Below are 18,080 nucleotides of genomic sequence, written 5' to 3'. Positions count from 1 at the left end.
CTGGAATTAAAAGATGATATTGCAATATACCAAATTTCCCAAATTGAAACCTTATCCGTTACTGCCAAAGATTTAGCAATAGCCACTCAGTTCGATGAACATTTGGGAAAACTTAAAATTATTACAATATGGAGGTTACTTAGAGGAGAAGGAAAAATATACTTTACAAGATGGGTGTATTATGTATGGGCAATGAGTGTGTATTCCAGACTGCTACAAAGCAGAAATATTAGACGAGTTGCATCTTGGTGTAGTTAAAATGAAAGCAATTGCCAGATCTTACGTTTATTGGCAAGATATAGAAAATTCCGTAAAAAACTGTTTCGACTGTTCAGGACCTATATTTGAACGGATGTCTCTACTCATTGTGGACGCCCATTCAAAAGAGCTTGAAGTTTACCCCCACAGCCAACTTGTTCAAGAAAATTGAATGTCTCCAAGATTGCTTTTCACATTTTGGACTACCTGCAGTTTTAGTTTCCGACAACGGCTCACAGTTTACTTATACTCAAGAGTTCCAAACATTTATACAAAGCAATGGCATTAAGCATAAGACATGGGCCCCTTTCACACCATCTATCAATTGACAAGCTGAGCGCTACATGCACGCCTTAAAGCAATCTCTCCATGCCATTCAGAACTTGGCAGGGAATATCTAGCAAAAGGTTAGCACATTCCTCATGCAATATCGCAAGGCTCTTTTGTGACAACCATGATAAGTCCGGCTATGCTTTTCCTTCTGAGAGACATTAGGACTAAAATAGATCTTGTTCTCCCTGACTTGGTAGGAAGAGTCAATGAGAAGATCAGGAAAAACATGCATGCTTTCCAAGATTGCATTTTTCGATTGCATTTTTCTAATCGAGACTATCGTTCACCCAACGTAAGATGGAAATTTGGAACAGTTATGAGCAAAAATGGAACTCTTCATTATACAGTAAATGTGCAAGGTACACTGTAAAGATGCCATGTAAACCAAATGCAACCAACAGGAGACCAAATCTTGGATAAGACTGTTCACATTCCACGAATTAGTTTCAGCAGTGAAATCCCACACATCGGCGCTACTGATAATTCTCCTGCAACCACTGATCCTATGGGAGATATCCAAAAACTCTGTGAATCTGTCAAACCATTATCGGAAACTCGCCAACCATCTCCAACCAAGAACCCGAGTTCAGCTGTTTTGCCAAGATGTACTCCATCTTCAACTTCTCAACAAATTCCATTTCAGCCGAGGTGATCACAAAGGATTAGACGGCTCCCTAAGAGACTTGACCTTTAAATTTCCAATTTTTAAAGGGGGAGGAGATGTCGTGTATTTAGCCGTTCGAGGCTATGTTTAAGAACTATCATATCACGCCTACGCAATCGAATTGGGACTTACCCTCTTAAAAGTTTCAGTTTAGATTCCTCACCTGTTAGTGTCGTTAAGACGCATCTCTGTATTCTAAATTTTTTATGTTGTAAATTATTAATAAATAGTGCTTGCTGTATATAAAAGTGTTATTTCCTAAAACCCCATGCTATGGGACAGCACAATTGTCTTCACATGGCATGTTTTTATTATGATAAAAGCTGAGGAAAAGTTAATTTGTTAGATAATATTCTAAATCTATTTTTGAACTTACTTGAATTATTACTGCTAAATTGGAATGTGCAGAATGTCAATTTGCATGGAAAAAATATTTTAACGTTATATTATTGCATATGTCTATTTGAATAATGTATATTGCTTCAGAAAAGCATGTCACCAACATTTCATCCAATAAAAAGCAGTATATCTGATTAATAGTCCAGTGAAAAATGTCTTTTATTTTTTATATTTTATTAATCACATGAATGTAAAATGCCTCAATAACGTTTTCATATCTTGAATAATTTCTATGAAAGAAAAGGTCATGAAAATTTGTTTTGAGTTTATGAATTTTTTTCTCTGAAACCTGCTGGACACCCTGTGTAGTCTGAGATTCACGCCGTTTATCTGTTACCACCAAGACAATATCATTGAATGACATGCAGGATTGCTCGTTTGGGGCGGAGTAATACTGAGCTCTTGAGCAGATCTGCATGTTCAAACAGGAACCGTGACAGGTGAACAAGTTGCAGCCCCTCAACCACCTCCTACTTGTGAACTTGAGAGAACATATTGCTGAGTGAAGTAATCTTCCTCACGATCATCTTGATATTTTGATAAGCATTTTGCAGACTGTATTATGTCACATTGGAGACTTACAATATATTAACTATCATAAAAGGAATGCGATATTAAGTTTTTGCATTGGAGATATTTTTTATAATGGCTCCGGGTTGCAAAAATCATAGTTTTATTAATGTATCATGCATTCACCACTTTTTTTGTTCTTTATTTTTTGTTTAATAAATGGGCTTTATAAATTTGTCAAATAAATTATGTTTGTTTGGTTTCTGAATTTTTATTCGTTTGAGCTGACATAACCCCTTGTCTGCCACGAGTATATATATACATTTTGTTAAGCCGTTACCTCCGCTGGTGCATATATATGCATTTCTGAAGTATGCATTGCTCAATGCTATTTGCCAAGTGCTGCTATCTGTAAAACTACTCCCACAGCTTTGGAGTGCAACAGAATAACCCTAAGAGGGTTTCTTTTTTTTTCTTTCTCCAAAACTAAGAAGGTGAATCTTGAAAGCAAAGGGTTAATTTATGGACATGAGTGTATTCTAAACATCCCCTAACAATCACTTTCGAAGAAAATATTTTCTGATTCTTATTCTTCACTTATGCATATGAGAATAAATAAAACAATAATAAATACCTAGGAAAATAATTTATTAACAAGTGCTCAATTCTTAAAAAATGAGAAAATGTTAAAAAAAACCAAACAAAATGACATGATACAAAGACTTATAACATTGAACAGTTAAAGTTTAAAATATATTGAAAAAATTTGTTTCTTCAATTACAAACAACTTTAAGTCATCAAACTTTCAGTTTTGCCAGTTAATGGCTTACTAACTGTTCTTAGCTTCCTTATTCTTTAGTGAAATTAATGTAATTTTTTGTTTAACAAATAATTAAAGTTAGATAGATTAACTGTCCCGCTCATGACAGAAAATATGGATTTAATTAATTAAGAATATTCATTATTTATAATTTCTTACAACGAATATTTTTTTTTCAAAAGACATTTTTCTTTCATAGGATATTTTCTGAATTGAAACTTGCATCAAACTTTAAAAGTTTAAAGTTAAATTTTAGAAACCATTTATACTAAATTTACTTATTTTGTTATTTTTAGTTATACTATGTTTCATGTTCATGATAAAGTGTTTCCTGTTGTGAAAAAAAGCTGCCTTGAGGAAGATAAAAAATTAACACAGAAACTTTTATCACTTTATGATTCTCATGTTACACCCGATCAACTTGGAGTTCAGGAGGCATTTTGTTGCCAAACACCTAGTGCTGTAAGTTATAATATTTTTAGCTATTTTTGATTAACTGATATTTTGATTAAATAAAAGTCAAACACTGAAAATTTGAGACCAAAATATATATTCAAATTATGTAAAAATCCCAATTTAAATAGTTGCAACATTTTAATATTTTTTTATGTTACAATTTCTGAACACTGTAATGTATGCCTTATAGCTCAGTGGAAATTGTTAATGGACTGAATTCCTTGATGTTTTTTTCACCTTATGATATATGTTGTTAGAATCAAAATTCTATAAAAAGAAACTACCCTGTGTGGTTAAGTGTTTAAATGAAGAAATAGATTATATAATGATATAGAACAAAATAGTTCAAATTTATATGAGAAATATGTTTGAAGTAGGAGAAGGGTGTCACTAAGCTTTTCAAGATTTGAGAAAGAATCAATATTTTTTTAAATCTTAGAAAAGCTAATATTTTGATTTAGTTTTTGAAAGTGTAAACTGAATTACTGACAATAAACAGGGAAATGTATCAGTGCTAAATTAATTAGAGGAGTAGCACCAAGTCAATGTTTTTTTTTATTTGAAGATATAAGATTAGCAAAGCCAAATGTAGGTAAACTAAAATTAAACAAAATTCTATCGCGGAAATGATTAAATTGGTTCTTTCACTTTAATGTCACTGTTTTTAAAAAAGGCTGAACTCATTTTTTCAAATTAGCAGGCAATGCACTTTACCGGTATACAATAATAAAGACCCACATTTTCTTTATATGTGCAACCAATCAGATAAAGAATATGTGAAAAAATTAAGAACAAAACATTCAATAGAAGCAAAAGTTCTAAGAATTAGCAGTTTCTATGTAATACTATAGAAAATGGCCCAGAAAAAGCTGGTTACTTGTAAATTTAACTTTATTTTGCTTTGTGACTGAGCTATTTTGACTTAATTGCAGAAAACATCTTTCTCAAAACCCTATGTTTCATTCAGGTAAAAATTTGGAACAAAAGTTAATTATTCTATTTTATTTTTACCAGATTCTATACCAATTTTTTTTTTTTAAGTTTCTTTTTTTTAAAAGTTTCTTTTTTTATGAGCTTAAGATTTTTTTTATTCTTAACCCACTTATCCCAGGTGCAAAAAGGGGTATGAAAAACTCCTTTTGATAAAATTAGTAGTACGTATTTCTTTATAGTAACAGCCTTATGCAACTGAAACAAAGTTTGATCAAACTAGTGGCTTATGCTCTATAGTCAGGGACAATCAGGGAGATAGAAATATAAAATTGTAGTTTTGTGTTGCAAACACTTTGCTATAATTTTATGTAAATATCACACTGATTCAACAATGGTATGGTATAAAATGGGGTAAGAGATGCAAATATTTTGGATTACTTATTAGCATACATAAAGTAATTTCGGGAATGATGAACTATGATTTGATCGTTATCAGTTGTCGCTTTCAAATTGTTTATTTATCACTAGTAAAAATAAATTGCTAATACAGTAGAGAACCATTTATCCGGTATCCAGATAACCGGGAAACCAGAAAACCGGGAAAAATTTTGCTTGATTTTCCCTCCATTTTAAACTAGAACGATTTTAAACTAGAACGAAAAAAGCGGAAATTGGACTCATCCTTGAAGTTGAGTAGAGGAAAATGTAAGGAAGGGGAAATTTTTTTTCCCCGTTTACCCAGAGAAACGTCATTTCCTCCGTGACCTTGAAGGCAGGGAAGGGAGGAATGTTTTATTTTTTCCTTTAGGCCGTCAATCAAACTCAAGGGTGTGGCATGCTGATTTCGTTTTCTGCTTGATTTACGAGGGGGGTGGGGAAAATGCATTGCATGCATATCAGTGAACAGAAAAAGAAAAGAGAAAAATATATTTATTTGACATCGACTAATAAAAATAAAATCTTTTTCTTTTGAATAAATTCTCATTCTTTGGAAGTGCGGTATCAATTGCAAGTTTTTCTTGGTGTGGAATCACATCTGCTGTAATTAAAAATCTTGTTTTTATCAACAAAAAAAAAAATAAAATAAAAGGAGAATTGTTTATTAATTTAAACATAGGATTATTTTATGAAGCAGATTGCAGTTTTGTTTTTCTGATTCCACTACGTTTGATTTTTTTTCTTTTCGCGATAAATTTCGCACTCAATAAATTAATTCTTTTTATTCATAAATTTTATCATTAGGTTTTTTTTTTTGAATTCCGTTGATCTTGCCTTGTTCCGGGTTTTAATATTTATGCTAGTGCCTTTTTTAACTATCGTTTCGGTTCGATAATTTTCAAGTGTTTTTATTTAGATTAATAAGTTTTCCTTTTATTTTATCGTTTCCCCCCGTATAATTAGGTATGAAATATATTGCGTTATTTAATCATTGGTTTTGTTTATATTATTTAATTTAGGAATTGTAATTATTTTTAAAAAATAAATATGAGAATTTTGTATTTTTTAAACTTGATTTTCTTGTCTAAACTTGCAAATTTTTTTATTCTTTTAAATGTTATATTTCTACCATTTTTTTTTTCTTTTTAAAGTTAGGAGTACCTTTCTTTTTTCTCTTACTTTATGCAATACACTTTTTCCTTGTACTTCAGGTTCGATAAAACATCGATTAACGACACTTTTTGGTCGATTCAGAAAACCGGGAAATTCAGATATCCGGGATAGCGATGGTCCCGAGCAACCCGGATAATTGGTTCTCTACTGTATTTGCTTAGTTATCAATTTTTACAAAGGAATTGCAATTACATTATCTCATTAGAGTTCTTGATATAGACTAAGTTTTCTGATTTGATTAGATATATGTGTTTTTGTGTGCATAAGTATTTTGAAATTATAAAAAAGTTTGGAAATTATGAATTATTATCTAGGACAAATCATATTTTAAAATTTTTAAATGTATAATTGTAAGAGTTTTAAATGTTAAATTAGGAAAATCTTAAAACTGCAAACTCTTCATCAATTGTATCCAAAATTGTTTTAAATAATTTTTCAAATTAACTATTTTGAAAAACATTTTTTAAACAAAAATGTTGTTAGTAGTTTGTAATATTTAAAGAATTTAAGTAATATTTTAGTCACAAATATCTATGATAAGATTGAAACTTGGCGAGCAGACGCTAATTCTAAAGTTAGTTAAAAATTCTTTCCCAGCCAATGGGTGAAAAAACGTATATGAATTGTTTCATTGACTGAAGAAAAATATCTTACACCTGACCTGCAGAAAAAAAAATTTTCTTCGACAAGCAACCCTTTTTACTTCAGTAATGATCTAATGTTACAGTTGAATTAAAATCCGGCTGCTCTGGAATAGCAGTTAAATGGGTTTGATTTCAGATTAAAATATAGATGTTTTTATTCTTAATATTTTGTGGTAAACAAAATTAATTATCTTGCTTGTGTGAAATAAAATCCTATAAACAAAATACTCCTCCAACCAGTTTTTTCCCCTTTTTTCTAAAAAAAGGGAATACATACAGGGAATATATACAGGGAATTTAAAAATCACCTAAAATAACAGGGAAAATGCAGGGAATTTTGATTTTTTCTTAACAAACTGGGAAAATACAGGGAATTTTGTTTCTTATTTTTGTCTTTTAAAAAATGGTGGCCACTTAAAGTGTAATCTATGTGATATTCAACCATGATATTTCAGCTATACTAAACTATTTCATTTACTATAGCATTATTTAAGTATATTCAGCTGTTTTTCCAGCAATTAAAACTAATAAATATTGTTCGCCCAATATAGCTCACACAAGAGCACAGTAATTATTGTTTCCTCTTAATATATAGTGCATAATATGTACAGGGAAAACACAGGAAATTTTTTTTTCCAGATTTGAGTGGCAACCCTGTTATCAAAGATTGTGTTTTAATTTATATTTCAGAACTTTCTAAGGGATAAGCAGAAATATTTTTTGCTTAATGCCTTAGAACAGAAATAGTTTTTGCTTTTAATCAAGAACCTTTCTCAGTAGTGTCATTACATAGTTTGATAGAAGAAAAGCAGGGAAATACTGTAGAAAAATTACAACCAGTGGATAAGTTATTTGACATGATGTTGAAGCTGTCCACACTTCCATATTAAATTAAGAAACAGACTTGGTAAATAAAATGCTGAAAAACTTTTATTTTGTTATAGAATGTTAAGATTTATTTCATTAGATATGTTATTGTTTTGACATTTGTTTAATTAAATTAGAAAAAATATATTTTACTTATTTCTCTTTGTATTTATTCTTTTAAGAAGAAATTTCTCAAGTTTTGAACTTAGCAAAACACTCTTAATTACTTGTTCAAGAGAAATAAAATTATGATAAAATATTTTAAGTTTGTAGTTTTTCAACATCAGGATAATAATGAAGATAATTAGCATATATATATATATATATATACAGTGGTGGCCAAAAGTGTGGACACTTTTTGAAAATTTCATGTTTTTCAACTTTGTGTGCTTGTAGAATATATTAATTTTCACAAATACAAACTTTTATATATCAAATTGAAGTTAATTTTAATGTAGAATTTAATAATAAATACAGTATTACAATATCTGTATTACAAAAAAAGTTATGCAATTAATAGTAAGATCTATCTTAGATTTGCATTTTTTTAAAGTGAGACTTACACAATCAATACTTAGTAGGATAACCCTTAATTTTTAAGACAGCTTCACAGCGTCTTTTCATCGAGTGAACGAGTGTTTGGAGTTCATCTTTCGTAATCACATGGTGCCAAGAATCGATTATAGTTTCACTTAGTTGTCTTTTATTGGATGGACGTTTTTTTGTACAAGAATTTTCAAACGTCGCCACAAATTTTCAATTGGATTGAGATCAGGGCTGTTTCCTGGCCATGGTAATATATCTATGCCCTTATTTTGAAAGCATGCTTTGCACACTTTTGCTGTGTGACATGGAGCTGAATCCTGCTGAAAAATAAATGGTTCGTTGTTGGGGAAGAAATCCCTGCTGGAAGGTATCAATTTTGGTTTCAGGACAGTTTCGATGTATTTTTTGGCATTCAGGATGCCAAATCAGGGCGAAAAAAATGCACAAGTGCTATTAACGATAGAAAAATTAAATGGCTATGCCTTCAAGATAGAAAAATGTCATCAAATGCCGTTAGATGTGAAATGAATGCAGCTGGTATTGCAGTAAGTTCAAGAACAATAAGAAGAAGCTTATCAGGATTTGGACTACAAGCTAGAATTCCAAGGAAAAAACCATATTTAAATCAAAAGCTACGCGAAAAACAAGTTAAGTCGGCAAAAGAACAGATTAAATGATCAGAAAATCAATGGAAGCAAGTAATCTGGAGTGATGAGAGTAAAATATCGCTCTTTGGAAGTGATGGTAGAAAATACGTGAGACGTAGAGTAGGTGAAGCGCTTCATCCTGATTGCATTGAAGCAACTACTAAAAATCCAACAAATGTCATGATTTGGGCATGTATATCTGCAGATGGTGTGGGCCGAATTCAAGTGATTGATGGCATCCTGAATGCCAAAAAATACATCGAAACTGCCCTGAAACCAAAATTGATACCTTCCATCAGGGATCTCTTCTCCAACAACGCACCATTTATTTTTCAGCAGGATTCAGCTCCATGCCACACAGCAAAAGTATGCAAAGCATGGTTTCAAAATAAAGGCATAGATATATTACCATGGCCAGGAAACAGCCCTGATCTCAATCCAATTGAAAATTTGTGGCGACGTTTGAAAATTCTTGTACGAAAAAAACGTCCATCCAATAAAAGACAACTTATTGAAGCTATAATTGATTCTTGGCACCATGTGATTACGAAAGATGAACTCCAAACACTCGTTCACTCGATGAAAAGACGCTGTGAAGCTGTCTTAAAAATTAAGGGTTATCCTACTAAGTATTGATTGTGTAAGTCTCACTTTAAAAAAATGCAAATCTAAGATAGATCTTACTATTAATTGCATAACTTTTTTTGTAATACAGATATTGTAATACTGTATTTATTATTAAATTCTACATTAAAATTAACTTCAATTTGATATATAAAAGTTTGTATTTGTGAAAATTAATATATTCTACAAGCACACAAAGTTGAAAAACATGAAATTTTCAAAAAGTGTCCGCACTTTTGGCCACCACTGTATATATATATATTAAAATAAAAATTTGATCTCCAAAATTTTTGTTATTATTAAGACATAAAACCAGACCACTAACGACGTATTAATGCAAAAATATTTTTTGATCTAATGTTGGGTTAGTATTTTCATTTATTTATCAGTACATGATAAACATTTTTAAAAAATTATCTAAGTCAAAAGGTTTTAGGTCATTAACTTTAAAAATGATCATGCATCATAATAGCAGAAATAATAAGCATTTTTTCTGAAGATGGGAAAACATCTATTCTTTTTGAGCGATACATTTTTTTTTTGAAAGACTGTAAAAACCATGGGAAATACTGTGCCAACCCTACCTGGTATTCTCACCCTACCACCACCTTTACTGTTTTTATCTCTTCTCTTGATTCTTGTTTAAGTTTGTTCCACTTACCCTGTTGGCTAAATCGCTTTTTTTCCCTTGCTGCAACTTGTTTGCAATTTTGTTTCTGTACCTGCTTATTTTTCTTCTTTCGTTTTGTGTTTAGACATTAAGAAGGGTTCTCGATTATAGGACAAAACTATAGTAATCTGTTTTTTTAATTTTATTTGTGCTTTATTCACATTGTCCGGATTTATTTTCATATAATAATTTATTCGCTCTTTATTTTTGTTATGCAAATATTATATTATTGTAAAATACATTGCATGTTTCTTTTGTCATTGTTTTTCTGTAATTTTATGTTATAACACAATAATGGCAGTTTTATTTAGTATTTTTCTTTTATTTTAATTATTGCTTTGCAGATTGTCGAATTAGCATCATTAAATTCTAGAGGAAGTCCTGCAGAAAAGCTTAATTGCTTATTGTCTACTCTTGTAAGTTATTTTATTTTTATTCTGATCATTTTTAAGTGCTTTTAGATCTTACTACTTGATTTTGTATTCTTTGTAGGGAATTGGCTAGAATGAATGTACGTAATTTTGTTTTTCATGCCTCAAAATAAAATAGTCTCAAAAAGAATTAATGTTTTATGTATGCAGAAACTCTTAACCTTATAAGACTTCTGTGAATTATTTTTTTCAGTGATAAGTGACTAAAGCTGATTTTTAGAAACAGAATTTTTTAAAAAAATTACTAGAGATTTTATCCTTTTTAAGACTAGAAAAAATATTTTCTGAAACTACAGAGAATTCATAGTAGTTGGAATCTCTGTTTATGTATTTGGCGCTGTTACAGAAACTAGCATATATAATGTTGTACCAAAAAGATCTACATAATTCTTTGGTTGTTAGGAATTGAAAATTTTTAACCCAAGAGAAGTTTAAAATTTTTAATAAAAGAGAAGTTTAAAAGCAGTTAGCGTCTCATTCAGTTATTTACTGTAATTTCTCCACAAATATTTCATTTAAATGTTATGTACATTCTCTTTATTCAATGAAAAGTTTCAAAAATTGTTTGATTATATTAAAATATGCATATTGAAATCAAAAAGAAAAATGAAGTTAGAGCAAACAATTTCTTAGTTCATTTCTTTGAAATTTGAAAACACAAAGCTATGGTCTTCAGAATTAGGTAGAAGTTGCAGAACATTTCTAGATTTTGGTGATTTTAATCTTCATTTCATGCTAACTACACACTGATGAGAATAAATCTGGTGTAGTGAACCCTACTCTAAGTCAAAAACTTAGGACGTGCTTCAGATTTCAGGAATCAAGAAACTTAGCTTGAGTCTTTGAGCCTCATGGTCAACATACAAGTCCATTACATTTAAACAGGAAACTTAAGGTAGAGCTGAATCGTTAAAAAACTTTATGTTAACCCTTTCCTGTTGTAAATCTTGGTAGTTGGCTATTTTTTTTGTATTCTGTTTAAAGAGGGTCTTTCAGAATTCAACTGGGTTATTGATACCTAAATCAAAAGAATATAAATCATGTTGGAAAGTTTCTGTGTTGAAGGTTTTGTTTATATAGCGTTTGATGTTTTTTTCATGTTTTTTAATTTAAATTTTGAAAAGGTGATGGATGATATAGATTTTGAATTTTTTTCTGTTTTCTGAGTTTTTCAAGATTTAAAATTTTTTTTTGGTGTCTTTAGAATGTGATTAGCTTGTATATACTCACTGATTCTCAAGTGTTTACACACTTAAAAATCATGTTTGTGTACTTAGTTTATTAATTGTATTTTCCATTGTGCTTTTAGTTGGATATTTGCTTTTATTCTTGTGTATGTCCACCTACATCAGTGTTTCCCAAACTTATGATTTTTGTGTACCCTTTCTAAATTTTTAGTAACGCAGTGTACCACTAATAAAAAAATTTATGTATTTTTTACTGTAAAAAATTGCACAAAAGTTAAAAATCACAACTGGCTGTTGACACCACTAATTATTAACTGTTAACTCTGCAAAAAATAGCCAATAGAAACCCCGGCTAAACTGTTCCTGTACTCCTGAGGGTATGCGTACCACACTTTGGGAGACACTGATCTACATGTTTAAACAGAGTGGGAGCTTGCTAATTTATTTTTACTTGTTTATTTAGATAGGAGTTATCAAAATATTTCGGTAAAATTTTAGTTTACATGAAAGGAAGTGTTGTGTAATTTATTGGCAAAAACAATTATCATTTTAAACATTAAATTTTGGACATAGGTGACATATATGTAGGGGTGGTTTATTTTATGATTGTTGTTTTCTTCCTTCTCCCCACAGTTGAAAATTCTTTCTTTTTTTTTAATTGATACTCCAAAATTTCAGTATCACCCATCCTTTTTCTTTCTTTTGCTGCAATCTTTTTGTATATTTTAAGATACTTTAACGAATCAAAGAGGAAATGGTATCTTAGAAATGCCTAAAAAATCTATCTCGAAGGTTAAGTTTATTCACTTTTTCAGTTGAAAGTCAACATTATTGTTTTTGCACTAGAAAATATATGATTTGAAGCTAAGTAACACTGTAATGCTTTTCTTGATAAAAAGTCGATGATTGAAAGTATGTTTGACACTTTTGGGAAACCTACATTTTCTGTTTTTTTATTTTCTTCGACTCGTGAGAGGTCATTAAAAAAAGTATTTTTTGTTTATTTTTAATGTGGTTATTTTGGATTGAGAATTGGAGATGTTATGCAGTTTCAATTATTCTGTATCTTAAAATGTTGCGCAAATTGAAATTTTCTATTTATTCCTTAATTTTTTAAAAAAATTACTTTGTTTTTATGCAACTTAATCATTTGATTTATTTATTCATCATTAGAAGCTTTTAAATCTGTAATAAGAGAGGTATTGCATCTAGGATTATTCTGTATGGTAAAATTTTACACAAAATTGGATTTATTCATTATTAATTTAAAATTTTTTAAGGGATTTTTATCTGTTTTTTTCATTTGATTTATTTATAATTCGGATATTAATGAATAATTAATTGTTTATAAGATATGTATTGTGTTCCACGCAGATATGCAATTGTTCTGTGTGGAACTATTTTGCACAACACAGAGATATTGTCATTTATTATTGTCAAATTTATTTATTATTACTTCTTTAAAATTCATTTTAATTATTTTTAGCTGTTTAATCATTTGATATACATGGAATTCCTTATTTTAAATAAAATTACAAGTAAGATTTGAGATACTAAGAGATGAACTTAATGTACTCACAATTGTACTGTATGGTATGATTTTGCATAAAGTAAGGTTGTTCTTAATTATTGGTTGTATTTTAAAAACTTATTTAAATTATTTTTAACTGTTTAATATTTGATTTCTTTTAAATTTGGAAATTTTAAATTAATATTAAAGATGATTGCCATTGCTCTATTGGTTATATTTAATAATTATTTCTATGATTTCTGTTGATTATTTGTAAGGTATGCATTAAATTTGTGGTTGTTCAACATAGTAAAATTTTGTTTGTTATATGGGATGAAACACTTTCCTTATATTTAAACTTCAGGAGAATGACATATATCTCATAGAGATTTATCTTCGTAAAATTGTGGTAATGAGAACCGTCCAGAACATTAATGTGTTATCATGTAAAATTTAAATTTTTCTTCTCTTGAAATGACATAGTGCTGAAAAAAGCAGCTATTTGCTATATTATATTTTAAATATCGTAAAATGAATTAGTTATTTTCAATTTTCTTCAGATTTCCATGACTGTTATTGTCTGATGTTTTTCTGATAGTAGCAATGTTTTTGTGTGAAAGTACCGCTAAAAGTAAAAGTGAAGAATGTATCTACAGTGGAAAGTTGCTTATCTGGGATCGGTGGGACTTCCGGAAGTCCGGACAATAGATTTTTTCTTATAATAGACCCTTAAGGTAAACCAAGCTTAAAACGATATAAGGAACTATCTGAATCTGAGAAGCAAAAAATAAACAAACGTTATTTTTCAGGCAATAATGTTTTAGTATTAGAATGATATCTAATCAATCAAAAACAAAATATTAGAAAAAAATAATTAATGCTTAAAATATAGAAAATGAAAAAAATTTGACAGTTATGAAAATATTAATTGCTCTCTCCGCCATTTTGAACTAGAACGATTCGAGCAAGAAGCGGGAATTCCCATTATTCATGGAGGTGGGTAGGTGGAGGATAGAAATTCATTTCCTCCTTATTTGTATAGATAAAATATATGCTTAAAGAGGAGATCGTTCAAGTTGACGGCAGGAAAGTGACAAATTCTTATTTTCTCTCCCATCATTGGCTATCAATCAAGGGTAAAGGTGCGACATGCTGATAGGGTTCTCTTTATTTTTTCTTGTCTCTTTATTTTCAGTGGTTGTTAAAACAACGTTAAGGAGGAACATATTAATTTTGCCTGGTTTAAGAGGAGGAGGATTGTTATCGCTTACATGTCTGGGAAGAACAATGTTTCTCAAGGATGTGTATCCTTTTAGACCTATTCAAATTTTCCATTTTGACTCTCCCTCCACATTATCGTTTGCTGCGTTTACCCTTTTCCACAGTAAAAGATTCCAGGAAAAGTCTCTTTTAATAGCCAGCTGCATAGGAAAGAAGGGGGGAGTGGACTCAGTTTGCACTCTTTTGAAAACAAATCTCCCTCTTTTTCTGCATTCCAGAGGAAAAGCGTCACTTACGGTCACTCGATGGTCTTGGGAGGTCTTCTCTTCCCCTTTCTGGTGATTAATGGATTAAATTCATAAATCACTAGAAGCTAGAAAAGGAAAAAATCTGTCAAAAGGCCTCTTTTTTTTCTTTTTAAGAGAGGGGAAGATGAAGAGATGTTTGATTATTTTGATTGTTAAAAAGTGTCTTTGAAATCAAAAAGAGACTTTACACTGTATTAGTATCAACATGATTTTTGAATTACATGGATTCTATATAAAATATTTATTTTACACTCTCTGGGTATTTGTAGTAAATTTAACTAAAATGAGAAATAGTAAGGTAGAGATATTAATATTGAGTTTGATATTATATATCCTATATGTAGTTATTTCAGAGAATTATAGCTATACTAGGTAAGATAGAGAACTTTTATCAAACTTTACAACTTAGCTTTTTTGATTTTTCCCCTTTTAATTGTTCATCTTTATTTGTTTGTACTTTGCTTTAGTTTCTATTGTCTACCTTTTCTGTGGTGCAAAAATGTGTTCATTTCTTGTCTGCTGCATTATAAATAATAATAATAAAATATGCTTTTTGTCATGTTTGCTTAAAAATTATTTCTATTTCAGGAAGTCTTGAATCAAGATGTTGAAAATTTTTTACTGGAAACATGTTATCTTGTTAGAAACAGGGGTATTTTCTTCCTTTTATCATTACATTTAAATCCTTCTTTTTCATGCTATAAATGCCAGACAAGTAAAGAAATGTTTTAGTTTACGATTTTTAATAATTTTAGTTTATTAAGTTTTATCTAGATAATGGTTAGTATATATATATAAAAATAAACAAATAAAAATAAAATGCTTTATTTTAACGTTATAAAAACATCTTATTTGTTTTGGTAAATTGAATTTTTTTCAAAACTTTTGCAGATTCTGGTCAGAATAGAAAAACTTAAACTAGCTAATTAAACTTATATTTTAAGTTGAACCATAAATTGAAATTTGTTCAAGATTCTTAAAATTCTTTTTGTAAACATTTTTTTTAGATTGAATCAATTGTAAACATCAATTCCTTTTGTTTTTTGAAGCAGCTCCATGCAGATTGTATTGCACTATCAAATTTTAATCCTCTTGGAGCATTTATAATTAAACCTTCCTTCCATAGTAAAATAAAAACATTAAGTATCTGCGCACACAATCCAAAAGTATCTGTAAGCTCATAATATTTTTGATAATAGAATAATTTTATTAAATATACAAAATCAGTTAACTATTTAATATTTTTATATATTCTTGACAAAAAATATATATACATCCACATTAATATTAATAGTTATACATAGAACTACATTCATATAAAGTAATTATCATATTAAGTATTATTAGTAATTTTGCTCCAAACAAAATTACATTAAAGATTTCCTACTGTCACAGTAATTGTCTTTTTCCATTGTAAAGCGATAGTTGAGTTGAGCGGTAAAAAATCAGCTGGATTTAGCCTCTACTGCTAACAATGGGATCGCTGAGCTTAGGACTAAAGTGGCAGTTATATCTTTTCTCTTTAAGAGCAGCATGCATTCAACTAAACACTAGCTTTCTTCTACCTTGCATAAATCATGATTACGCTATCTGCTTCAGATTCCCTCCCCCCACTGCAAACTTTTTGTGCATGCGGATACTTTTTTTTGTATTACAATAAATATTAAAAAAGTATCTTGGAGAATCACCACCAATGTACAACGTGCACACGTGAGTCTATATTAACTAACTATGCTTCCTTCCTCACTTAGCTGAGAGAACAATTTATTTTATTCCAATATATTTTTGTAGCAGGCTCTTTTATGGAATTTGTGATGATTACAAAAGCATTTTGTAATCAACATAATGCATCTAAGAATTTGTTATAAATTAAAATGCTTTCTTAATAATTCTTGTACTTTCAACCAAAAAATGCTTTACAAGGTACTACAGTACAGAACCCGTTATCCGGAAAACCGAAAAACCGGAACGAAATTCGAGAAATTTTCCCACCATTTTTTAAAAAAAAAAATTTTTTTTTCCTCGTAAGATTTTAGGATTTTTCGTTCTTTTCTGAAAGATGTTTACCTTACCATCATTTTAGAAATAATCATTAGTGTATTACCTCATCGTTTTTCTTTTTTTTAAGATTATTTCAAAAAAAATTTTTTTTAGTTGGGTTTAACAATTAAAAAAACTGCTTTTTGTAGCGATTCAGAAAACCGGAAAAATCAGTTATCCGGAATAGCGATGGTCCCGATCGTTCCGGATAATCGGCTCCCTACTGTAGTTGGATTTAGTTATTAAATTTTAAATTTACTCATCAAAACTACAATTTTTTTTCTTGTTATGATTTCAGTCCAATTGCTAAATTAGCATTTAATCAAACATTATTTTTCTCTCTATACCATTTCTGTAATAACACATCTAAAAACATAGGTTTTTCACATGCAACCTGCTACATTATTAAACACTGCAGATATTTCATGCTTGCAAACTTGTTCTGATTTATCGGAACATTATTTTTTTTTTTTTGAATAATTAGTGTGGTAATAAATTTTATGATTTAACATTCAATTATTTATTTGATAAATTTAATTTAGAATAATTTTGCTCATCTCTGCATTAGGACTGGGAGATATAAGAAATTTTATATTGTGATGCATCGTCAGTTTTGCATCGCAATATAGCGATGTATCGCAATATAGTATTTTTGAATTTCATTTACTTGTAAGGCACAAGAAGTAGGATTTCTATCAAAACTTCATACTCAGATTGATTTAAATCAATTTATGAATTTGAAGATAGATATGTTTTGCTAAAGAAAGATATTAATGTTATATTTTCTAAAAATGATCGTTCAAATAACAAAAGATTTCTAAGCTTAAAAATAAATAATAAAAAAATAAATACAATTGAAATTTATCAATATAATATTTACCTAACAATATAGAAAGAAAATTTAAAAAATAAGTTTGTTAAAAATTATTTGCAGGCTTAAAACAAAGTGCTAAATAAATTTTTAAAAAAAAAAAACGCTTTTCAAACAACCCTATTTTTTATCATTATTATTTCACATAAATAATTAAGTTAAATTTAATAATTACCGAATTCTGAAGAAAAAACAAAGTAAGGGTTAATTTCTTGAAAATAAAAACAAAAGAATTACGGTATTCGATAATATATTTAACTGACAATATTGAAAGAAAATTAAAAAACAAGATTATACTCTTTAATAAAACAAAGTGCTAAATGATTAAAAAAGAAGTCGCAAACCTTACTAATTTTTTTGAATAAACAAAGTTGATTGAATTATGGCCAAATCCAAAAGAGGAAAAACAAGTTTTGTTATAATTTTATTTATAAAAACAAAAACAACTAAAGATTTATAAATTTAAGGGTACAGGGGACCAGGTACTAGAGTACAGGTAATAAAAAACCATTAAATTATTAGAAGTTTT

At 29.3% G+C, this 18,080-nt stretch overlaps 1 protein-coding gene across 5 annotated transcripts in view; it reads left to right on the top strand.

Annotated features, from left to right (window-relative positions):
• LOC107452152 (ankyrin repeat domain-containing protein 27) overlaps positions 1-18,080 on the top strand; it is a 125,203-nt gene that overhangs the window by 55,369 nt on the left and 51,754 nt on the right. For all 5 annotated transcript variants that reach the window (XM_016068467.3, XM_016068468.4, XM_016068466.3 and 2 more), the window contains 3 exons: positions 3,282-3,447; positions 10,328-10,399; positions 15,229-15,292. In XM_016068467.3, the coding sequence (XP_015923953.1) occupies positions 3,282-3,447; positions 10,328-10,399; positions 15,229-15,292 (302 nt within the window). The remainder of the gene's footprint in view (positions 1-3,281; positions 3,448-10,327; positions 10,400-15,228; positions 15,293-18,080) is intronic.

The sequence above is a fragment of the Parasteatoda tepidariorum genome, chromosome X1 (assembly GCF_043381705.1).
Source record: "Parasteatoda tepidariorum isolate YZ-2023 chromosome X1, CAS_Ptep_4.0, whole genome shotgun sequence".
NCBI lineage: Eukaryota > Metazoa > Arthropoda > Arachnida > Araneae > Theridiidae > Parasteatoda > Parasteatoda tepidariorum.
The sequence above is the reverse complement of the archived record's forward strand: the minus strand, read 5'-3'. Positions and strand labels throughout refer to the sequence as shown.